The sequence below is a fragment of the Pongo abelii genome, chromosome 3, assembly GCF_028885655.2.
Source record: "Pongo abelii isolate AG06213 chromosome 3, NHGRI_mPonAbe1-v2.0_pri, whole genome shotgun sequence".
NCBI classification, from domain to species: domain Eukaryota; kingdom Metazoa; phylum Chordata; class Mammalia; order Primates; family Hominidae; genus Pongo; species Pongo abelii.
Window position 1 is genome coordinate 134,897,137 of NC_071988.2, and position 25,810 is coordinate 134,922,946.

Sequence of the window (25,810 nt, forward strand, 5' to 3'; positions counted from 1 at the left end):
ATTAAGACTGATTCCCATTAATCACTGTAATTGGCCTTCACACGAGGGCCTTCTGGGTTATGTATTCTTTAGTAAGTTGTATAAGAGCATCTGAAACAATTTAGTCACTCCAATGATCTTTAAAAGTTTGTAAAACTTTATTTTTGATCAAGAAATTCAGAGAATGATGCTTCTTAGTTTTAATCACATTTTCACTTAGGATCAAACTGAAGCTCTTTTAAATTATGCTTGTTTTATTTATCTTCTTTCATGTCTTAAATAAACATTTGCCATGCTTCATTTTTCCATCAAGCATCCTCCGTATTTCCAAAGTCGGTTCAGATGTATATAATATATATAATTCAGGGTATTGCAGTCCCTTGGATGGAAGAATTATTTGTTGAATAACTGCTATGAGCCAAATTTTAAATTGAGAGATAAAGATTATTTACTGAGTAAAAAATTTTTTTCTCTCAAGTAACTTCCCTTTTAGATAGATATTTAAGGTCAATGGCAATGGAAAAATTAGAGTACAGAGCTAGATTAGGTATCATAACTTTTAAATATTCTTTCTTTTTTGTTTTTTTTTTAGTACGTAGTAGATGTGTATATTTATAGGGTACATGAGATGTTTTTATACAGGCATGTAATATGAAATAGCTTGTTGCTTTATAAGAGAGATTGTGGACTTGAGGATAGGTAGGTGGTAGGGTTGGCTTAGGTGGAGAGGGTACCTCAGAGGTTGAACATAGAAGCTGGTGAACAGCTTGGCATGATCAAAGTGGAAGGAAGGGGTTGGAAATAAAGTTGGAGCACCTACAGAGCAAAGAAGTAGCTGAACTCAGTGAAGCAAAAAATAAGCAGGTATGGAAGGTTCTCTTTGATGAAGAAGGATTATGAGGGGGAAGTGAAGTGTCAAGGTCACCCAGAAGACTGTTAATGGTAATCCAAGAGAGATGAACAGGGCTTGGATTGGAATGGTCATACCAGAAGAGCAGCAAGGAGGAAAACAGGATAGTTATCAGCACTCAACTAGGAATAAAGAAAAAAGAGAAGAGTGAATAAAAATAACTTTAAAGTTATATATTTCAATGATATTTAAAAAATGCTGGTCATCAACAGAAATACAAATTTCATGTGAAAGTCAGAGGAAAAGTAAAAACACATTGCTTTATATGTGGTAAGTTTGAAGTGGTGGCAGGATGGTGTTTATTTTCATTAATTGCAGAGACTTTATATGTAAAAAGCCAATAAATAAAAATGTGATCTTTCTCTTTGGGTATAGTAGAAAGAGTATGAAATTTAGAGTTTGGAGTCCTTAATTCAAATCTTAGCTCTACCAAATTCTGGATGTCTGATCCCTGGCCTCAGTTGTCTCATCTGTAAACTGAGTTAATAATGATAATTATTTTTAAACACACACATATATGAAACAGAGTAATTCTAAGGATTAAAATGAAATGATGTTTTTGGGAGCACTTATGCGCGTAGTAATATTACTTATTAGATCACCGATAGTAACCCTTTTTATGTGAGAGGACTAAAGGAAATATGCTTAGTAAAATGATTTAAAATGTCCATGAAAATATCATATGAACTCGTTGTTATTTATTGATTTTCTTTTATGAGACAGAGTCTCACTCTGTCACCAGGGCTGGAGTGCAGTGGCGCAATCTTGGCTCACTGCAACCTCTGGCTCCCGGGTTAAAGTGATTCTTCTGCCTTAGCCTCCCAAGTAGCTGGGATTTCAGGCACCCGCCACTACGCCCAGCTAATTTTTTGTATTTTTAGTAGAAATGGGGTTTCACCGTGTTGGCCAGGCTGGTCTCGAACTCCTGATCTTGTGATTTGTCTGCCTCAGCCTCCCAAAGTGCTGGGATTACAGGCGTGAGCCACCGGAACTCGTTGTTTTTAATATATACACAGATAGATATAAAAACAAATACATAGAGTTGTATGTTGTGTGTATACAGACATATATTTCCTACCTCCCTTCACTTAGAGGGCCTAGAAGCAAGGATACTTCAGTAGCAATGAGCAAACCTAGCTTGCATCTTGGTTTCCAAACATAATTTTCCAACAGAAGAAAATATAACTTCTTGGGAAAATGGCTGATGTGAGTAAGAACGGGCTCGGAAAATGATGGGGCATTTCAACCTGAAGCAGCTCCCAATGACTGAATACACAGAAATCCGAGCAACAAAATAACTAATAAAAATAAATAGTAACTCATAGAATAAAAGAAATAGCCCTGGGTCTTTACTAATAGAAATAAATAATTGAATAAATAAGTAAATAAGTGGAGGAGAAGGGACAGTTTTTTTATAGTAGAATTCCAATGAACAAATCTAGAAGAAATGTGGAAATTATAACTAGTATGAAGGCAATCAACAATCTAGCTTGTGTTTAACTGTCAAAAATTGTATTAGCAAATTGTTTTCAACTATAGAATTCTGTAAAAATTAACCCATTGTGTTTAAGTCATCATAGACGGAAAAAGTTGAGACACAATTGCTTTGTATAACTTGGAATGATTTTTGCTGGCTATTGAACTCCCAGATGTATTTAGAAAAAAAGATTATGTTATGAAATTGCCATTTTTAGGTGTTTATTCTAAAGATAAATGGAATTACAAGTGCGAAACAGAATTTTTTTTGTTTGTTTTAAACGTATGACTGCAAGTTTTACATAAATTATTATTTGAGGAAATGGCACATGCAAGGAGCTTCTATATAGTATATTAAATGATATAACCAAAATACCAGAAAACTATTTTGTTCATAGTACCATTTTTCAAATATCTGAAGTCGATCTTTATTAACCATATGTCTGCATGATACTGAACATTGTACTTTTGAGATATATGATACTGGCATTGATGCAATGCATTTCTTATTTTACTATTTTATTCTTGATTCCTTTTTGAGTAAAATAAACTTAAAAGACCCTTTTTTGAGGTAATGAGTGGAAGTAGATTTTTAAAAATTTTTGTTGGTGATATTAACTACATGATGTTGAAAATAACAATTGCAACTGACATTGACCACTTTCTATCTCTCTTCTGTTTTGCAAAATTATAACTTTATTTAGTTTGAATTACTTAGATAACTGTCTATTCTTCCACTTCTTTGTGCAACTAAGACGTGCCAGAAATCTGTGCAGGTATCTGTATAATATGCTCTTTCTGTTTCAGTGTTAATAATTTATAACTGAGACCTATTTCCACTTTGAACTAGGGTTCAGTAGGATGAAAACTAACTTTGTCTTTTATTTATCACACTTGATTGTCTAATAATTTCCATAAGCAGCAGTTGCTCTCCACATACATATAGAGCCCTACAACTAACAAATCTCTCCCTTGGTCCCTCCTAAAAAGGCGCTCCATTTCTCATTTTCATTAACTTTGCTACAGCATGGCCAAACTCAGTAAAATTTTTTTTTCTGTTTTCTTTGTCTTTAATATTTCACTTGTCTGTTTCAATTTATCTTGGTAAAATATTTAAATATGTAATATATGCTCACTTATGAAACTAAATTTTCAGTTTTAGTCAAGTGTATAATGATACCGCAAGTTGAGCAAACTGTGATCAAAGACCATGATAGTACCTGTATTAAGTTACATGCGTGTTCTTTACATACCTAAGCAGTATAGTGACAACTGAGTGTGTTTACCTGGGAGAACTTTAGGTATTTTCCCTAAGCCCATGTACTTTGAGGTTTTAATGTGCAGGATGAGAACACCATCCAGCCAGTAACAGCCTAATGCCCCGATGTCATGGGATTTGACAAGCTTGCTATGCACCTAATAACCATAGGTTTCTATATCACATCACCTTTGCCTAAGACATAATAGATAATCTACTGATTCTAAATATCCTAAATATTTTTGTGTCCTAAACTTAAACTTCAAATTTGTCAGAAGTTAATCTCCTGAATCAAACCTAGGAAGAGAAGTTTCCTTAGGCAACACATAGATTGTACCAATGCATAAACAGTTATTTGAGAATGAAACAGAACCAGAGCTTTGAACACTTTGTTTATGGCTATTTTCAATTTTATAAATTAACAAGGAAATTAAAGATGTTATGAAGGATGAGACAAAACAATTTCTGGAAAAATATTTTGGTCTTCCTTTGTACCATTTCTGTTTAAATGTTAATGTACTGTGTTTCCATCTTAAAGTCACACAAATGTTTAAAAACTATAACAGTTTTTAATGAATAGTTTTATTAACTACTAATCCTCCTGTTTTCAATTCAAATTTCCTAGTCTTTGTAAAGCTTGAAACTTTCCTCTGGGATACATGAAGTCTACTACTTTAGGCTGGCAATCCTCTCTCATAACTCCTATTTGCATTGTTTTCCTTTCCCCTTCATCTCGAGCCTTGTTCACACTCAGTGCCTATTGGTGGCATGTTTAGCTGCCCTGAAGCATAGGCTCTGTAACTTTCCTTGTTCTCTTTCGGTTTGACTTTGATGCATGTCACTTAAGCCCCTGCAATGAGAAAACTGTATACATCAGTGACCCAGGCATCTAAATTGTCTGGGAATAGGCTGCATTACTGAAATCTAGGTTCTATTCCTTGTTAGACATATCAGTATTCCAATGACTTATAAAACATTTGATCCCTGATATCTGTAGGTTTCTCTTGTTTGAAAGCTGCTAAAAACATGCATATCATTGAAATGCAAAAGTAAAACAAGAAGTAGAAGTGTGAAGCTCATTTAGACTTTTAAAAACTGGTCTAAGTGGTTGTGGCATGTCAAAGGACTTTATACACTCCTAAGTGGAGACAAACCTGTAGAACAGAACACCAAAGGCACAATTCTGTTGCAACAAGCAGTATATTGTAACTGAGTTTAAAGCCCCCTAACATTCCTGCACACTAAAGCACAGTAGATTTAAATAGGATCTTTGTGATCCCACATATCCTAAAGAAGCCGTTTTTCTCTGTGTGAAACCACATGCATTTTCATAGAAGATTCAGGGATAAAAACACATCCGGGCAAGATGTAAGAGTGAAATGTATAGACAAAAGGATTAAGGGTTCAAAGGCTTTTTTCTTCTTTTTCCCCTTTCCTCTTTGAGCTCAATTATCATTTAATGCCATAGACTGGATAGGTCAAGAGTTTGACTGAACAGAGTCGTAAAGTCAACTAGGAAAATATTTTTTACCATATAAAAGAAAAAATAGAAAACTATTCAGAGATGTCACAACTATCAGACCATATGGTGTAATGCCACTTGATAAGAGGTTTATTTTTTCTAATTAGCTCATTTTGGAGTAGATTATTTGAGAATACTCATCCTTGGAATTGTTGTGATATGATGTATATGCACATATGTATATATGTGGACATATTTGTCTGTATTCTATATAGATGTATTTATCAAAATGCATTTCCATTTTTATATGTTTTAATAATGTCTCTCCCTTCACTTTTTTCTCCTGGAGTTTTCAACATATTGAAGTTACAGTATTGCAGTTTTACTACAGTACATACTTCAAATGTACTTAAGGGAATGATCATTTGAATAAAATTGGACCAAGGGATAGATCCTTTTAATAAGTATGTGAAATTGATAGAAAGTTTTTTAGATTAAAAAGTACTGAAATTTAAGTTATAGAATCATTCCACAGAACTACTTTTTACCCTGGAACTGGACCCTGTGGCATGATGGTAGCTTCTCAGCCAGACAGAGCCCATGAGATAGATGGCTCTGACAGGAACATTTGGGATCTGACATTATATCTGTGGGTGGGGAGAAGAGAACTGATCTAGAGTAGATCATCCTGGGTCCTATAGGGTATCCAGGCATGGTATCACATAGTTGCTTCATCCACAATGTAGGAAACAGTCAACACTGGGGTTCTCACTCCGGCAGGGGGATACAGCAATGGGGAATTCCAGCAGCCATCAATACTGGGGAATCAAGCAAAAAGGGCTGATCATTTGTTCTTGGCCATCATGATACTACCTGCTGATATTGATTATGGGACAAAGCTTCAGTTATTGAGAAAGAAAAATGCTGTGATGATTCTACCTTCGGAGTTGTACTATTATTATACTTACAAACCTCTTCATGGCAGCCCTCCAGCTGGAGAGATGCACTAGAGTTTTGGTCATCCAGGCCAAATTCAGAAGTAAGAGTTAATTCTCTTCACTGACACCAGCAAGAGAAAAATGGAGTTATATTTTGAGGGCAACTTAATTATTGGTTGTTTCTAGATATAGGTGAAAGTATAAGGACTTGTTCCTAAACGGTAAGATAGGAGAGCAGGAACCCTTAGTTTTCTGAAGATGACTTCATTATGAGTCAACATTAGATGGAAGTCGAAAAAGGTTTGACCTTTTATTCTGAAATTAGAGGTGAATGGAGACAGCAGGTGAGATGTATCAAGGGTCCCAGGCATGAGAAACTGATCCAGAGAAGAATAAGAGCATGTAAACTCTATACTCAACTTTTTACAATTATTTATTATATTATTTAATCCTCACAATGGGGTAGATATTCTAAATCTCATTTTTTAGGGGAAGAAAATTATGCTTGAATATTATGCTTGAAAAAGATTTACCCCCCAAATTTCATGGCAAATAAATACCTTAAGTGACAGACCCCAGATGCCAGATTCCAAAGCCCATGACTTTTTGCTAAACCATGCTATACTACCACGTAATATCTGATTTGTAGTATTTTTAACTTAAATCGTAGGGCAGATAATAAACAAACCTTAGACCCATCTGATTCAAAAATAGAAAAAAGAATAGAGTTGAGGAAAAATAATCATAGTTAGCTTCCTGTGCAATGCTATATACCGGACACTGTCCGAAGTACTTAAGATGCACTGACTTTTTTAATCTTTTTAGCAACACCATGAGGTAGAAATGATTATAACTCCCTTTTGTCCAATGGAAAAAGTGAGGTTTAAGAGGAAGGAAGAGGTAAGACCCCAGATGACTTGAATCTGTGCTTCTCCAACTGACCTTATAATGCTATAAAGAAGAGTAGCTGGGATGAAAAATATATATCACCAAGTTACACAAAAATATTTCTAACCTTTCAAGGAACAGACAAACAAAATAGCGGGGGGAGTCTCTGAAGAATTATTATGTGATTTACACTACAGCAAGGTCCCTTATAATAAGATTGCAGGAAGAAGAAGGACAGAAGAGCTAGAGTTATCAAGTGCTGAAACCGTCTATACTACTAGCACCTCCAATGATCAAAATAGCACCAAGGCCGATTTCTAAGTCTTAGATGTCATCAACAGGAATCTCTTGTTAGAGTAGAAGAGAGGTGAGGTAGGTTCCAGCCCAAAGTATCATATGATTGGCTAGTTTGGAGTTAGTTTATTAAACTGCAATGGAAGTAGCTCTAAAATTTCCTGAAAGTTGTCTTTTTCTTTTTCTTTTTTTCTCACTGCAACCACAGAGAGAACCCTAGGACAAAATTCAAAGTAAAATGAAAAAGAAGGGCTTCTGAGGTATTACTCACAACAAATACGAAAAGTTGGGGAGTGCAAAGAGATCTCTGAATGCCTCTTGTGCTCTGCTGAACAATGAGGTCAAGGATCTGGAAGACATCTTTATACCATAGGAAAATTGATCCCCCCTTATCTTAGTGTGGAATAATAATAAACTGAACTATGTTCTCCTTGTTCCAGAGCAAGGAGAAAAAAACTACCTTCTACCTTATCAGAGATGTTTTTTAACACTTGATCTCCAGATCAGCTAAAATCAAACGTTATTAAAATAGAAAGGGCGTATTTCAGTAAAATCGACATTTTAAAATGTCAGTGGTTAATGAAAGCCGCAGTCTCTTTTATTGATAATTCTTTTTTTTAGGGAGAATTTAGGACAAAATTAAACTGTCTACTTGGTCTACTAAATATAATGTGACCTTTGTATTTAGTAAAACTTGACAAAATCAGATTAGAACTTTGCCATATAGTTTGAGTTATCAAAATATGAAGTCAGATCAATTTTATAACCATAGAAACTTAAAAATTGGAAATTCTAATTTTAGACATTAGAAGTGGCATGACCAAAGTTTTATGGTACCCATTTCTTCAGGATGCACAGTTACTACAGTTAGCAAGCATATGTCTGAATTACTGATGTTTCATAGTGGCAAAGAATGGAGAGCTCCACCCGGGTATTTGAATGGGTTGTTGTCATGAACACAAGTGGAAAATGCACATCTTTCTGTGAGTATTTATTGTAGGCTGATAACTGTGGGGCATTTTTGCATTTACGAGATGCCATATTATTGGTGGCTGTTGTCTCTAAAAGGTTAGCATTTGCTTTGAAGGTAAGACATGTTAGAAGTAAAGATACCTATGAAAAATAAAGAAAAACTGTGGAGAGAGGAGCAGCAAGTGAGTGTCATAGATAAGAGGCAATGTCAGTAAAGTGATGGCCACACAGAGGTGACAGCTGTGAGGAGGATTAGATATCATGGTCAGGCAGGGATCTAGTGATGGATCCATCACTGGAAAAGGGGAACCAATAACGAAAGAATGCAGAGAAGCTCTACAGGTGGAAAGAGTGGAATGAAAAGAGCTTTTCACTACATGTAATACCGTAGAGGCAAATGATGGCCAAACCATAGAGCTGTGTGTGTGTGTGTGTGTGTAGACATTTATAAGAGTAGTCCTTCTGGACCTCTAGAGAACAATAATTATATTTTCCTGACATTAGCAATGATTACTCTCCATATGTTTATAGTCACATTGATGGATATCCTGAAATATCCATGATGTGATCAACAGTCTTACTCTTACCTCATGAACCATCTTGTGGTTCATGGCTACTGATGCTTTTGTGGCCATTGGCATTTTTGTTCTTTTCATTCCTCCTCATGTTCAGATGGCTACCAACAGATTTGGTGCCTGGACCAAAATCAAACATCTGAAAATATAATTATACAAGAACTGACAGAATAGTAATGTGACCAAAACAAAATCATTTTTAATGGTAATTGGATAAATGACTGCAGATTGCTATTCTCGGAGATTCATTAAAGCATTTCTGTGAGTACATCAGTAATAATACGCATTTGTCTCTTTTTATTTAAATGTTGTGTTTGGGCCTGCGTATAGTGCTGAATAAATATTTGTGAGAAGAATGAAATAAATGTTTGCATAAACCACTCATATTTTAAATATGTGAAGGAAGTTTTTTTAATTGCTCATTTAGTCAGTAATCAATTATGAGTGCCTGCTATATAGGGGTACTATCAGGAGTACTAGGGACAAACAGACAAATAAAATATAGTGTCTGTTCATAAAAACACAATTAAAATACAGGATAACAATCATCATGATGGCTGTATGTCTACAGCAGGCTCCTAATCCTGTTGGCCAGGTAGGGCTTCCAAGAGGAGTCTTGCAGATGCTGAGAGGGAGGGAGGTGATCCAGGGGAATAGTTATTAATAAAAGTCCAGAAGAAATTTCAAGGGAGAGAATGCAAAGATGAGATTATGAAAACTGGAATACGCTAGGAATGGTGGTTCGCACCTGTAATCCCAGCACTTGGGAGGAATGCTTGAGTCCAGGAGTTTGAGACCATCCTGGGCAACATGGCGAAACCCTGTCTCTACCAAAAATACAAAAATTAGCCAGGTGTGGTGGTGCATGCTTGTAATCCCAGCTACTTGGGAGGCTGAGGTGGTAGACTCGCTTGAGCCCGGGGAGGTGGAGGTTGCAATGAGCGCCACTGCACTCCAGCTTGGGTGTCAGAGCCAGACCCTGTCTCAAAACAAACAAATAAACAAAAAACAAAAACTGGGGAAAGAATGATCAGCTCAGATAGGAGTCCATACCACATTATTAAGGATTTTGGCTTTTTTTTTTTTTGGAGACAGAGTTTCATTCTGTCACCCAGGCTGGAGTGCAGCAGTGCAATCTCAGCTTACTGCAACCTCCGCCTCCCGGGTTCAAGTGGATTCTCCTGCCTCAGCCTCTTGAGTAGCTGGAATTACAGGTGCGTGCCACCAGGCCCAGCTAATTTTTGTATTTTTAGTAGAGACGAGGTTTCACCATGCTGGCCAAGCTGGTCTCAAACTCCTGACCTCAAGTGATCCACCCACCTTGGCCTCTCAAAGTGCTGAGATTACAGGCTGGCCAGGCTGGTCTCAAACTCCTGACCTCAGGTGATCCACCCACCTCGGCCCCACAAAGTGCTGGGATTACATGTGTGAGCCACTGTGCCCGGCCTAGATTTTCGCTTTTATCTTGAAGATTATAGGGAGTTCCTTGAATAGGTCTGAGCTTTGGAAAGATCTCCTTGGCTAAGGCGCGTGGCAAATGGATTGAAACAGAGCAAAGCTAGAACCAGTAAACTCTTTAGGACACAGTTACAGTAATTCAGTCAGGAAATAAATCACTGACCTAAAATAGTGGCAAAGGGATGGAAAAAAGCAGACTCTGCAGGACTGGATGTATGGGAAAGGTAATGTCAAACACTTCAAGATCGTCAGCTTGGGCAGCAAGGTGTATAGGGCTGCTGTTCTCTGAGCCAGAGAAGACTGGGCCAGGAGCAGGTTTGAGAAGGGCATTGGCTTAGGAAAGCACTGAGCATGTTTAAATACTAAAGAACTAGTAGAAAAGGAAAACATTTTTTCTTAAAAATATTATTTAATAATTGCTCTTAAAGAAAAAAACCCTTAATTTTTAGAGATATATCTGCATTTTTAATCATATTTATATTCCTCTCTTCTTCCTCTTTCCTTCTTCCTTCTTCCTTCCTTCCTTTCTCTTCTGGTAGAGAAGATTAATTTTATGTGGACCTAAGTGTGATTTAAAAACTTCTGACAGTAAATATTAAACACATATAAACGTCAGCATGAGTGTATTTACTATACCTTATCCTTATACAGATGAGAGCACCAAAGTTCAAAATGACAGCTGATAGTGTCCATCTAGAATTTATTTCTAGCAGCATGTAGCTAATAGCAATGGAGCTTAGAGGACATAAGACCACATTAACATAATTTTGGAAGAATGAAATAACAGCATTGACTTTCTAATATATTTATGACTGTATTTCCAGAGTTTTTGATTGCTTATAAAGTGATTTTGTTTTCCAAACAAAAGTAGGGCAAGATTGAAAACTTGAAAATAATTCTCCCATTTTCCAGAGAGAACAAATGATATATATTCAGGATATTTATTTCAGTATGAATAATATATGAAGGATCATAAATAATTCTTTATACCTTGAAGTGTATAGATACATTTACTCTAAAGAGATCCTGAAATAAAACCCAAATGAATGAAGTTGGACAATGAAATTCAAGTTCTTTTTGGAGCTCTAAGTTTTCTGTCTTTGAAAGAAAATGAATTTAGTCTATGTATCATTCCATAATTGTAGTGCAACTGTTCTTGACTAAATGCACACTCATCTTGCTGTTTAAAATAATAATAATAATGCCATATTTTACAGTAACTCTCTGATGTCAGTGTAACACAACTGGAAGAGCCTAGTTGATTCTGTGTTTCAGCATAGTACAAGAAAATCAGTTATCCTCATAATAAATCAGGTTTAATTGGTAATTCTAAAATAAATACTCATATATGCTCTAGTTGAACCAGCATCAGATATTTAGTTTGAACTTAGGTTTGTTATTGACTGATGAATGCCTGGCTGCTGCCTGGAAGTGTATTTTCAATGTCTATGTCTCTTGCTTAATTTCAAATGTCATATGTGTGTATTTTGTAGGGAAAGTAGGATTTTAAAATATTTTGAAATCAATAGATTAAAATATTTGAGTATAGGATTACACAGAACTGAGCTCTGTGTTACAGTTGAAGAAATCTTTTGGTAATGACAAATGTATCAAAACATTTAAATCCATGTGTTGAAGCCCAAAAAGTTTATGAAAGGTTGTTATTTCTCTAGAATCTCTAGGGTGAGTATACAAACTGAACATATAAATATATGTAGCTTAATGCCTGTGAACTTTCAAAGGAAAACACTGGCCAAATGCTAATAGACATAAGTAGTAGGAAAGGATAAATGAATATTTATTTTCTACCCTTAGTCATGAATAGTTCACTGGATCTTCGTGGCGGCATTTGCTTAATAGTAAGACATTATTTGGGGAGGTTGATTATAAATGCTCATTAGTACAATACTCCCGTTTTTCTTGTCTAGATGCTCAAGCAGTGTGTCTAACTACCATGGCATGTGAGTCCTCTTTGATAGATAGGTCTGGACAACCATGGCGTGCAATATATAGAACATAGCCAGGCAGCTTTCTCCCCAGCCTACCGTGAACAGTCACACCTCTTCTAAGATTGTTGTTCCTGTGGGCACCAGACTTTGCCCGTTAACTGATCTATTCTCATGCTATGCACCATTCATTTTAAAATCACCTTAACTGAGTACTTTTCAGATTATCTCGATCAGCTGGTTGCCAGATGGAAACTTACTAGAAATGTTTATAAGTTATACACTGGCTTAGGCTTCAAAAAATAGCTATTACAGCCAGATTGTAATGAAGCCCCCATCTTGCTTTTTTATTTTAATCACTTGACCCTCTCTTCAAAAAAGCTGTGGGGAAGCCCCTGCTTTAGTAGTTAACCAGTTTGGGGGGATTCTGTACACACATATTTGTCTTCAAAATAAGTAGGAGGGCACAGTGGCTAAATTGTTTTATTCACGTTGCATTTCAAAATCCAGTCCAATGTGATAGAACGTAGAATTAGTCAAATGGCCCCTTAGGCTTGCTTTGGCCACCCTACACTTCTGTCCTCATAGTCTCTTTAATGTCAGTCAGCGACATTTATTGAGTGACCACTTTGTGTTGGGCATTGTGTGGAGTAGCCTTCAGAAAGCTATGCAAGCTGTTAGCACTGTTTATTAAAGAATGTTGTCCTTTATGTACCAGAAGTCAAGAGGCAGCAGTGTGGAATGAAAATAATAGCTGGAAGGAATGTAAAATTAAATTGGTTAATTGATGTTTGTGGGCACATGAATAGCTTGGCAATATTCATTTTGATTAATCTGTGTAAAGCATAAACAGTAAAAGTCATTTATATTGACCTCAATTAGAAAAATTATGCCACATGTCCATAAAGGGAATTTAGTGTAGATCCATAAGTTATGCAACAGTTTCCTGATTGATCAGTTATAAACAGGGCCAATTTGTAAAAATCATTATGTGTTTAACTTTTAGTCAAATAAATTGTATTGAATGTACCCAAACATGGAAGAAAATAACATTCTGCCTTGATTATTGCACAGAATGTTCCAATTTTCTTTCCACAGGTCAGTAATTCCCAAAGACAGGAGAACTTGTCCTTGGATTCACGTGACTATGTGGGCATCGAGAATTCTGCGTGCAATAGGGATAACCAAAGATTAATTTAATTAGATAAACGCATTTGAGTGAAACAATCAGTCTTGAATTATAGCTGCCATGATCAAAAACAGGGAGAAGGGCAGACAGTAATCGAAGCAGATTTCTAAATTCAGCAAAGGTAACATAGATCTTGTATATTAATGATGATCTGAAAAATATAAAGTATTGACTAAATATCACGTTAGGATATTTTTTTTGCACATGATAGTTTAGATTAAGAGAAACTCTACGTGACCTTTTTAAATTTGTGTGATATTCTTGAATAATCCTTGGATCTTGGAGGAGAGAAAAAAATTTAATTCTATGACTCTGAGTGAAACATTCTGATTTGCCACTTTAAAGACTCATGGCAATTTTTTTTCAGTCTTTTTAATATGATAGCACTGGCCCTTTAAGAATAAATTAATCGGCCGGGCCCAGTGGCTCACACTTGTAACCCCAGCACCTTGGGAGGCCGAGGCAGGTGTATCATTTGAGGTCAGGAGTTCGAGACCAGCCTAACCAACATGGTGAAACCCCGTCTCTACTAAAAACACAAAATTAGCCAGGCGTGGTGGTGCACACCTGTAGTCCCTGCTACTTGGGAGGCTGAGGCAGGAGAATCACTTGAACCCAGGAGGCAGAGGTTGCAATGAGCCAAGATTGCGCCATTGCACTCCAGCCTGGGCAACAAGAGTGAAACTCCGTCTAAAAAAAAAAAAAAAAAGCATAAATTAATCAAAACATTTGAAGGAAAATAAAACTAGCTTACACAGTTGATTTGCAAAGACTTGTCTTACAAAGTCCTATAAAGCTGTCCTGCAAAGCCAGTTTGGGAGAGTAAGAATGTTTCCAGGCAACAGTTAGTTTACAGTTGTGACATGTAAAAGATGTGGCAGGGTGTAAGTGAGGCTAATACTCAGCAAAGGTGGAATAAGAGTGAAATGGTCCTCACCTTGAAAAAGAGCTCCTGGATATTAACAAAGAGTCTGTCATATGCCACAGTGGTGTTTTCATCCTCCCTGTGAGTCTACCAGGGAAACACTACTGAGCAAAGCAAGCCCAGAGAATGAGAAACCATGTGATTCCTATCCTTTTTTCCCCCATGCAAATGGACTAAATAGGTGATCACCTTCAACTATGGCCTTGTGTTAGGTGTGTGTTCAAATGTTACATATTCTGTGTCATAGAAGTGAAAAATTTCAGAGCTGGAAGGGATCCAACAACTATCGAATTTAATTTTCTTTTTTTAAAAACAGGAAAATAGAAGCTCAGATTTGATAAAGGTTACAAAAGCCCACACAGAGAAATTCATAGTGGAATCAAAACTTGGGATTAGTAAATCCTAGCTAAGAGGTCTTTTCAAAACTTCACTTCAGGAGTTGTGATCCATCCCTTTAGGTTAAATTATGGAACTGAGACTATTTCTTCTCCAAGGTGTTAGTTTCCTGATGGTTCTGTAATCATGACTTCTTATTTAAAAGGTGAAATTTAAAACTGCAGCGAATGATTTTTAGATTTGCTGTCATAGGAACTTCAGCAGCAACTTTCAGAAGATTAAAGCTGAGAAGCTAGCCTTTGTTCTCAGTCCTTAATCGCTTTTCTCTAATGATGGATTTGAAACACAGCAATACAGATGAAATAATAACAGTAAAAGTGCCTGGGAATTTAAGGAGATATTGCAAATATGTCAAGTCATGGAGGCTTTGAATTTCACTTTCTAAGTCATGTATCAAATTCAAGTATCCTGCTCTAAGTGTGGTCAAACATGCAAATATTTGCTTTCTGAGTAATTTGCCCTAATGACTTTGAAGCATTTTTGAAAAACAGTGGTGACATTGTTCTGCCCTGGCAGAAAGCATATTCTTTGTCAGATGTCCACAGAGATCCCGACTGTCTACTGGCGGATTATGAAAGGATGGTGCTGCATTGTATTTGCTAAGCTTTCCTTCAGTTTGACAAAATGTTACGTATATAGGTTGTCACATCACCCAAGCTTCTGTGCCTATCTGGCACCACTATCTGTGCCTATCTGGCAGCCACTCTTAGTTAACCACTGGAAGATAGAACTAGATAGAACCACTGGAAGATAGAACTAACTTCTGAAGTAAGGTCCTTTTCTGCACACCCCTTACACTTTTATTTTTTATTAGAAAGTATCTGATCATCGGCAAAGTTTGAAGTGATCACACATAGGCAGCTGCTCATAGGAAATTCTGTTTTCACAGCTATGATGTTTTCCAGGTTCCAGGTTGGTAATTTAAATCTGTTCAGCCAGAAAATAGGAAATTTCAGCCATCACAGTAGCACCAGGTGTTTGTATTTGTCTTTCCTTGGCCCATCCCTGTTTGGGCACTAAGCTTTAGCAGCAGGGTTCAGGGATCACTACATGGCATATTTGGGACAGTGCTAATCATAGGAGTATGGATATTATATTCATCAAGCAGAAAGTTTCTTTATTGGAGAAAGCATGAGATGATTTCCCTGAGATGAAGAAAAAGAAAGAGGAGGGTAGAAGAAAACAAATAACTAGTTATTTAGGGAAAGTGTATTCCAACAGTTGTCAGCATGTTACTTGGTTGGTTCATACTCTCAGTGGTTTTTTCCTTCTTAACAAAGCACTGTAATTTCTTTTCTAGGAAAATTTACCCCAAATGGTGTTAACCTTTTTTTCAAAGGCCAAAAGGGAGGTTTATTGAAAATCTGGAAAAGAAATTAAATATTTGTCATACTTAAATATGTTTAAAATTATTAAATCTGTTCCTGTTAATCTGCAAAAAAAAAAAAAAAAAAAGACGTTTAGGTCAGTGTAGTCCAGTTAAATATTGATATTATGAATTGCGTCCCTATCTGTGGTTGCCTTTTATTCATTTACCTCACAAACATGTAATACTAGTGTGCATATTTAGGTATGGGAGGACATTGGTCAGAGAAAACAGGCATATCTTGTAAAGAGCGAGAGCTGATAGTAGTCGCAGCCTTATTCAAAAAGATGTTAACACAGATTAAGGGCCTAATAACACAGGTGTAATGAAGACTTGCAGGAGAAAGGAAAGCTTTAATATGAGCTTTGAAGGAGACAGTGAACATGGACTGATGGAGGAGGGGGAAGGCATGCTTGGCGGAAGAAGTAAAATTAAAGGCATGGCGGTGGAATGGGTAATGTATTAATGAGACAGAAAGATGCCAGGAAACAATTCGAGCTGTTAAAGCACAGCAAAATTACTCATCTAGCACCTAGGGGCATCTCCTGAATCTGCTGTGGTTAAATATTCCTTTTCCATGTGTAAGTACGAGTTTCAGACCTTGGCTCCAGAATGAAGTGAGGAGGCTAGAGATAATTTTTAGGATTTACAACCAGTGTTTTAAGTGGACATAATTCTATTTTGAAGATTCTATTGAATGTTTTTAAAATAGTACACTAATTCCAAAAGTGTGCGTGGGGGAGTGCATCTCTTTCAATAGCTGGAAAAATCTTGGTTGGCATTCTTTGTTTTGGGTTTATATTCTGAATAAAATAGTTCATATATATTCACCTATTATAAGACTTTGTGGACCACAGACCTTCTCCAGGTTCTAAGAACTTTATAGAAGGAGACAAAAAAGTTAAAACCACATCTTTGTAAAAGAACTTATAAATACACCGTTAAACATCATAGCCTACTTAAATCCTACACTACATGGTTCAAATATATGGAAAATTTGATGAGAAACTACCATATTATGATGAATCGTTAGTCTATATAAAATTATTCAGGCAACATGAAAGGCTTTGCTTGGTGTATCCCAGCCAACAGTCTAATCTTGTTACTGATTTTGAAGCATCATCTTTGTGAATACTTTCACTTAAAACTTTAACATTTAAAAGGTTTAGATTATGTTCCTTTTAACATGAATGGAGAAATGAGCTCCCTTCCATTGTTGTCATAATATTTTTGGTTCAGTCAGTAATTTTTAGAACATGATTTTAAGAGACACCTTCACCTATAGCTGGGAAGTTAAAGTAATTTCACTGAATACTGGCAATGCCTCTCAGAAACTGGATTGTAAGGATAGGAACTTTATAATAAGCAAGATACTTAAGGCTCATAAACTCTGGAATGAAGAGTTATTCAAAACCAGATTGACAAAAAAGCAGCATGGGGTCCTGTGGAAAGCAACAATACAAAAATGTCCCTCTCAGATTTGAGTGTTTAGGGATTTGTGAACTCAAATCTGAGAAAGGTATTTCAGGAATGTTATTTTTAATGTTTTTTTTAAAAAAAATGGCAAATGGTTTTTAGCTTTAAAAAAAAGACATATTGGAAAGGAAAATTCTAGTCTATCAAATGTGATATGGTTAGTTTCTAAATATCTTCCACATCCTGTTTTCCCCAAATAATTGCTTCCAATTCAATACTTTTTTAGATATTTAATGTTTAATTTATAGCATGTGGATGGATAATACAAAATCTAAGTCTGGACCCTGCATTGAGTAGTTTAAAATGATTTGCAAAACAAGCTGTATATACATGCAAATAACAAATGAGGAAGGATAGGACTAATATTCAAATAATTATATATAATATATTTACATTAATATATTTTATATGGTTTTATAAACTATATACTAGTTAAACTATATAACGTATAACATTTTATATATAAATATATAGTTTTGTATATATGTGTGTGTGTATATATATATATAATATATATATATATAGTTTTAGAGGAAAACCTAATGCAGGAATAAAGCTTAATCCATATAAGTCCATCACAAAGCTTTGATTTTCATCGTAATTAGCTTCATACAGCATATCTAATGTATATTTGCTATGCTCATCTCAGTGGGAAACAATTTCTTTCAAAAATCTGTAATATGATTTCAAAGACTGGATGGTGTTGAAAGCCATCTTGATTATTGTTTGTAAAGCTGGGGAAAACATTTTCAAAACACTAAAAATTAAAACAAATTATAAATGAATCAACATGTTTGCTCTTATGTGGCACAATCATGAATAATGACAAACTACACAATTATAAAAACCAAAACTTCTATACCAGTGTCAGGTGAGCCATTTGATGGATGTGTTTCCAATGAATATTACATGTTAAAAGAATGCTAAAAGATGGCTAATTGTTTTCTGTAACAATAATGAGAAAGACAGTATACATAAGCCAAGTAGTTTCCACTTGGTTGAAGCAATTACAAAAATAATTTTTATCTGTTCTGCTGATAAAGCAGATTCATTAAAATATTTAGTATTGTGTGAATAAGAGACAGAGAAGAGGGAAATAAAAAGATTCAAAGGCATTCATTGAGTAATGCAAAAATTCTCATATGTAGAGACATTTTACCCAGCAGGAACTTAAGTCCATGTGTGAGGCAGGCCGCTTGCATGGTGAAAAACAAAACAACACCACCCCCTCCCCTGCTCTCCGTCTGCCTCACCCCCCTCACTCCATTGACATGCATAGCTGGCCTGGTAGGTGTAAAAATAGACTGGCAGCGCCTGCACTGGAAATGGTCACTGAATGCAGCCTGCAGTTGCCGGGGGTTTTGAGTTCTCTCTGACACCAGCAAGCCAGCTAGCAGATGGGGAGAACTGGTGAGGGGCGTGAAAGGGAACTGAGCAGAGGAGCCAAGGATCATCTTGATGAATTGCCCACATTAGTGTACCCCTGGGAGCCCTGGACAGAGTGCAGAGGGCAAGGACGGGCCCACTGACAGCAGGAGCTGTAGAGCTGAGATGGGGAATGCAGCCCTCTGCTCTTCTTGCCATGCGGATAAGAGCATAAGAGCACAAGGAAACATGCAGGAACTGGATAAAACCCCAGACTACTATGGCTGTAACAGTGAGGACGTCAAAGAACCTGGAGTGTGGGTAAGTTTTGGGCCACAAAGGAGGACGAAGGGAGGATGGTGGCATAAGAATCAACAGTAGACCTCATTGGTCAAAACTCTAAACTTCCTGGAAGGAAGTTGACAGAATAAAGCCAATGTGATCAAACCACCTGACTACCTCTGATCAAGTGGCATGCTTTTGCTTCCTCTTCATGTTATACAATGCCACGTGTTTGTTTTTTCTCGGTTGTCTTTAACTCTGAACTGACATTTGCGAATGAGCAATGACGCTGTCTCTTTAATTTGGAATTTTGTCCAAAGGTGGACATACGTATTATTATAGAGTGACTTTCAGCAATATTGCAGAGATTCAATTACGTTCAGTCTGTCAAATTCTTTCGCCTATTTATTCATGTATAGTTCGTTTCTCACTAAGTCACAGAGCATTTTTTTAAGCATATGCTCACTTAGTATCCCAGCTCCAGCCTAAAATGGTATTCCCCTCTAATATTTGACTAACTTCAGTGAAGAGTTCCTTAAATGCTTTTCTTGTTATGATAATAATAGTTTGTAAAAAGGCTTAAACGTTAAGCAATTAAATAAGTTGACTTTCAGATTTTAATAATTCATAGGCATGATGTGTTCCTTAAAATGGGTACAAAGGCTTATTGTGATTTTTTTTTTTTTGGCCAGGAATCTCTGAAATATTTGGATTTTCATATTTGCTGGAGAATAAAGTTTATCTTTTATCTGTCAGATCCAGGAATTTGACCTTATTGCAAGTTATTTATTTGCATGAAAATAAATAGCTGGTTGCATGGTTTGGCTGAAACTATGAAACTAAGATGTGTAGGATTTCTGAGTAAGAGAGGCAGAGGCGTTTGTACTTGTTATGTACTTGCCTGATATTTCCAGGAGTGAGAACAGTGTCTGAAGCATAGGAGGTGGTGCTCTGCTCTCTTTGGCTTTTACTCTGACCTGGAACAATGCCATCATTTCTTAGCACTGAAACTCTGTCAGACCATAGTGAAACTAAAACTAAAACTAAGAATTTATCAACAAAAACAACATGAAGGGCAAATATTTGCAGTTGGCAGTGAACAGAAAGCCCTGTCGTGAAACAGAAGACAGTAGTTCCAGCATGGAAGTCACCGTAGTCAAAAATGAAGAAAAAAAATGGTGGGGAGGGAGGCAGTCCCGGGGAAGGGAGATCACCCACCGTTAACAACCAAACAGGCGAGGTTTGTAACCAAGAGCAGTAACGTTTTTCCTGGATTATGGTTTCCACTACCCACATCCACCCAGGAGAGCCACTCCGGACTTCTCAGAGCAGTCACTTCTAATGCAGCTTTCTGAACTGAGGGGACAAAAAATATCACTACTGCTAGTTCAGGACCACAAAAATGAGTGTATTTTTAAAAATATACAGTCTCATTTCTCTGAATTAATTAATATAGCCTGTTAGTCATTTAATAAAATCTTCTGCTAAAGGTTTTATAGACTGGAGCATATCATGATTGGTGTGACATTGGAAAGGTGTGGTAGAGGTGGAAGTGGACCTATTTTCTACCTTCAGAAGTGATATTCTGCCCAGAATTTTTCCACTTTGGCCATGGAGAAAAAGAAAAAATTAATGTTTAACTTAATACCAAGCATGACTGAAGCAAAATATGTGATTCTAGATAGTTTAAGTTGGACTTTATGTCTTCCAAATGAGAAAGTAAGACTCACAAACATATGTCAGGGTTTTCCTCTGAAATGAGGTTGCCTTTTACGTAAATCCTTAAAGGACCAAAGATCTGCTTTTATCACAATCGGCTTGGCAGCTCCAAAAAAGAGGAAACATGCAGGACAGGAGAAAGTGAAGAACAAAATTCAGCTGTTTTTAAATTTTTATTTAGTCCTGGTAATGCTTCTAAATTTTTAATCGCAGAGGGGAAAACTGCATCATCTCATTATTTTTCCATGTTCATGTATGCAGATGACTGGTGGGTGTATTCCAAGTTCACTTGTGAAAGAAGCAGCTCTTGGAGATGCCTTACACAGAGAAGGATTCTTGACCATGTTTTGATAAAGTGCTATTTAGAACAGCATAAAAAATGTATCTTTATTTTATAGTCTTCTTTTGGCTTGTATTTTTGTGATGACATCATTTATAAATTTGCATATTGGTCTAAGTATACTCTGTATTTTTCTTGCATTGAGATCGTGTATTTCTATTGTGGTTTCCTTAGCATAACAAATTAATTTGCTTTGCCCCAAGAACAAAACCATAAATGTGATGCTTTAATATAGACATTTTTTAGGTTACCTACCCTAGCTGATTTTCAAATTATCACATCCTTCTTTTTTTACCAGTTTACTCTCAGAGATTTTTATTTTATTGCTTCATTTGTTTTTAACAATTTTTCCCAATTGTAGTAGAGAATTTCCGGTTTTTCGTATGAGCTTTTTCATTATTCTATAAATGTTCTTATTACTTTAGACCATGAACATGAATTCTGGTCTTATCATGAAAAAAATACTTTTCTGCTAGCTGACTCAAAAGATAGTAAGTCAATCAGCAAATGTTCACTGAGCTAGGTATAGTTTTGAATGCTGACGATTTAACGATGACAACACAGAGTTCCTGTGATAGCAGGAGACAGACTTTCAGCATATATATGGGGGGATGAGGAAGCATGGTGCCTAAATGAGAGGGCAATGTACTGGGAATGTTCAAGGGATGGAAGGATGGTTAGCATGACTGAAATGTAGTGATCAAAGAAGAGGACGGATGGCAACGAGGTATGAGAGGCAAGCATGGGCCTACCTTGGCAAAAGTTTGATTTCTTTCTAAACATAATTGAGTCTTGGAAAAGGATTTGGGATTTCATTAGAAGCACAGTGGGAAGCCTCTGGAGAGCTCTAGACCAGAAAATGATAGGACTTCATTTATGCTTTGAAAAAAAATCTCTCTCCCTTTCTCCCCATCTCTTCCTCCCTCCATTTCCCCCTCCCTTTCCTTGGTGGAGGATGAGTTGTGAATGCAGCAAGAGAAAAAGAAGGGAGACCAGTTTAACTGGTTTCAAGGTTTGCAGCCCTGAAGTGAACAAGGATGGAGGATTGGATTAGGATGTTAACAATGGAGGTGAGATTGTAATCAGATTGAGGATGTATTTTTGTTTTTATTGAAAGATTTTTGGGAGATTATAAAAGAAATAGAGGGGTGTGTGTGTGAGAGAATGAGTGAGATGATTCCTTATCTATGAAGCATATCAGTATGTCAAAAGAGTTGAGTTGAACTTTCCTTCAGTTTTGAACTCTAAAAGAATATAAATTAGTTTAAATGGTATAGTATTGTCTTCTGTAAAAGTTTTATAAAAGATAAGGAAATATTTTCATATGGTTAGTTTTGATATTAACCCTAATAAAAGCCAAAAGTGTAATGGAAATTACTCTGGTAAAGCATTTCAAAAAATACAAAATGATGTAGATATTGTTATATAACTTTTAGATGATTTATTTAAAGATAAAGGCCTGGCATGGTGGCTTGCATCTGTAATCCCATCACTTTGGGAGGCCGAGGCAGGCAGATCACTGGAGCCCAGGAGTTCAAAATAAGCCTGGGCATCATGGCGAGACCCTGTTTCTACAAAAAATTACAAAAATTAGCTGGGTGTGGTGGCGCACACCCGTGGTCCCAGCTACTCAGGAGACTAAGGTGGGAGGATCACCTGAGCCTGGGGAGGTGGAGGCTGCAGTGAACTTTGATCATGCCACTGCACTCCAGCTTGCGTGAGAGTGAGACTCTGTCTCCAAAAAAAAAAAAAAAAGAAACAAAGATTGAAAGAAGAGAAGACATGGCTTTCATTCTCTAGGAACTTACAATCCAGTTTTAGAAGCAGGGCTTACCCACATGTAATCAATTAACTATAAAAGGTAGTAGAGAATTCAGTGGCTGCACGAGTGATAAAATGAGCCATTATAGGATGCCCAAGAAGGAGGGGATCAGTGCAGGCCTTGGTGCTCTTGGAACACCTCGTGGACAGAGCTAATACTTAGCCGTTATGGTGCAGATCAGCTGTACCACTTGTTTACAGTTTGAATTGCTTTCACACCGGCTAATTAAGCAGCTGTCACTATGAACCTACCAAGCTGCCCCTTCTGAGGCTAGCAGGACCCCATCCTCAGGATTTCCCAGCCTACTCCCATCCTCTAAAGAAGCAAACGAAAGAATAATGCCTGGACTCTCAAGGGGCTTCCAGGACCATCCCCCTCTAGTGCTGTGGCCAGTGTCCATTGGGAGTGGTTGGTGCCTGAGCTGAACTAGTTGTTAAATATTTTTAATATCCGTCCTGCCAGTGGAGAAGGTGGAGCCTGAAGCAGATCTTGGAAGCAAAATACCATCTGGGTTCCTGTTGGGAAGAAAGTACACTTGTGCCTTCAGTAAGCATGTATTCAGCCAGGCACGGGCCTACCGAGATGAGTAGGACATGCAAACTTGGCTTGAAGGAGTGTAATTCAGGGATGGCCAAAGCAGGACTTTGAATATTGTGTTCCCATGTCCTGAGGAAGCACAGGGGATTATAGAATACTTCAGGATGACAACTCAGCCTCAGAGGGTGGCAGAAAAGTTAAGTGCTGAAGCATTATGGGAAGTTCACACACTCAGTATTGGACTCATTAGAAAGACTGGAAAGCAATGGCTATAATACCATTTCTATTGGGTATTTGTGGAACCCCCAAAATTTAGATGAGGCACATAGGCTAAGATTATCAAGAGATTCATAAGTCAAGATTTAGGATTTGAACTGCATACTAGTGAAAGGCCATTGACCAAAGGCTGTTTTAAGAGAATCAATTAGGTTGTAGTCTGCATATCATAAGCTCTATTTTCTTTGAAGTTCCTACCAGCTAATACGTACTTAGTAAATATTTGTGAAAAAAATGAATGAATTAATGACTAGGAAATCACCCAAAGTAGCAAATCTATTTATGGGAATTTTCCCACTACAGGTGACATGCCCCCAGATGAAACCAGAGGCCGCCAACATTGAAAAGGTGATGGAAGCACAAAAACACTTCTAAAAACAGTAAAGACGTTGGTAACTAAGAAGTTTTAATTATAACCTTCTGCTCAAAAAAGGAATGTACTCTTACTGCAATTGCACACATTACTGGTTGTCGTAGTTCATTTGTGTAGCTACAAAAGAATACCCGAAGCTGGGTAATTTATAAAGAAAAGAGTTTTATTTGGATCACAGTTCTGAAAGCTGTACAAGAAGCATTGCACCAGCATCTGCTTTTGGTGAGGGCTTCAGGAAGCTTCCACTCACAGAGGAAAGGGTAGGAGAGCTGGTGTATACAGAAACCAGAGGGAGGTGCCAGGCTCTTGTTAATGATCAGCCATCAGGGGAACTCTCATAGGAACTAATGCAGCAAAAACTCACTCCTTATCACCAGGATGGCACTAAGCCATTCATGAGGGTCCACCCTCATGATCTAAACACCTTTTATTAGGCTCTGCCTCCAACATTTGGGATCAAATTTCGATTTGAGGTTTGCAGAGTCAAATATTCAAACCATAGCATTGGTATAAAATATATGTATAAAACATATTTACTATAGAAAATAGTAGATATTTTCTTGAATTGTTATTCTCTGTATCAAGTTGTACATAAAATGCAATGGTTACATTTTAAAGAAATTTGGTGAAGGTAGGCTGGGCGCCATGGCTCACACCTGTAATCCCAGCACTTTGGGAGGCTGAGGTGGGAAGATCACTTAAGCCCAGGAGTTCAAGACCCCCTGGGAAACATAGTGAAACCCCATCTCTACAAAAAAAAAAAAAATTACTGGGTGTGCTGGCACACGTCTGTAATTCCAGCTACTGGGGGGCTGAGGTGGGAGGATCACTGGAGCCTAGGAGGTAGAGGTTGCAGTGAGCCAAGATTACACCACTGCACTCCAGCTTGGGTGACAGAGCAAGTCTCTGTCTCAAAAAAAAAAAAAAAAAAAAAAGGGACAGAAAGATTACATTGTAATGTTAAGCATTATCTATTTATTTTTTTTATAATGAGGTATATTCAAACCAAGTATTTGTATTTACTTGAACTATGTAATAACTTTTGAATAATATCTCTTCTGCTATATTTAATAAGATTAGTTCCACTTTCCCTATAGTGGTTTTTTCAAGGTTACCTGTGTGATGATGGAGCTGGGAATACTCTGGGGAGAGAGTCCTCTTTTCAGCTGTATTTTGCTTCCTTCCCACACAGACATCTGCTGCGCCTCTTACTCATTTTTGCTGTTTTGGATTTTATGCCCCTTTAATCAAAACTTATTATGCCACAAGATAGATTGACTTGTTTCCTGAATTCTTTATTTTTATTTAAGGGTTTCTCTGTGAAATCTTAGGCATATTATATCACATTTGATTGTCAACATTTTAGGTGTTTGATTTTTCAAAGCTGACCTTCATATCATATTTGTGTGGGCTTATGTGACTATAGTAAAACTTTTTTGTGCCTTTCTTTAATACTTGCTTATAAGAAGTATACGTGTAATTCCAGCACTTTGGGAGGCTGAGGCAGGAGGATCACTTGTGCCCAGGAGTTTGAGATCTACCTGGGCAACACAGGGAGACTCTGTCTCTATAATTTTTTTTTTTAAGT

The 25,810-nt window shown here is 36.9% G+C and overlaps 1 protein-coding gene across 39 annotated transcripts in view; it reads left to right on the forward strand.

The window, feature by feature from the left end:
- The window catches only part of ANK2 (ankyrin 2), a 683,465-nt gene that overhangs the window by 428,521 nt on the left and 229,134 nt on the right, over positions 1 to 25,810 (forward strand). For 6 of the 39 annotated variants that reach the window (XM_063723586.1, XM_063723587.1, XM_054554372.2 and 3 more), the window contains exon 2: positions 24,153 to 24,197. The exons of 22 other annotated variants lie outside the window; for them this stretch is intronic. In XM_063723586.1, coding sequence (XP_063579656.1) covers positions 24,153 to 24,197 — 45 coding nt within the window. Of the gene's footprint in view, positions 1 to 18,084; positions 19,195 to 24,152; positions 24,198 to 25,810 lie in introns of those variants that run through there. 11 more of the 39 variants (XM_054554354.2, XM_054554355.2, XM_054554360.2 and 8 more) reach the window with 8 other exon arrangements.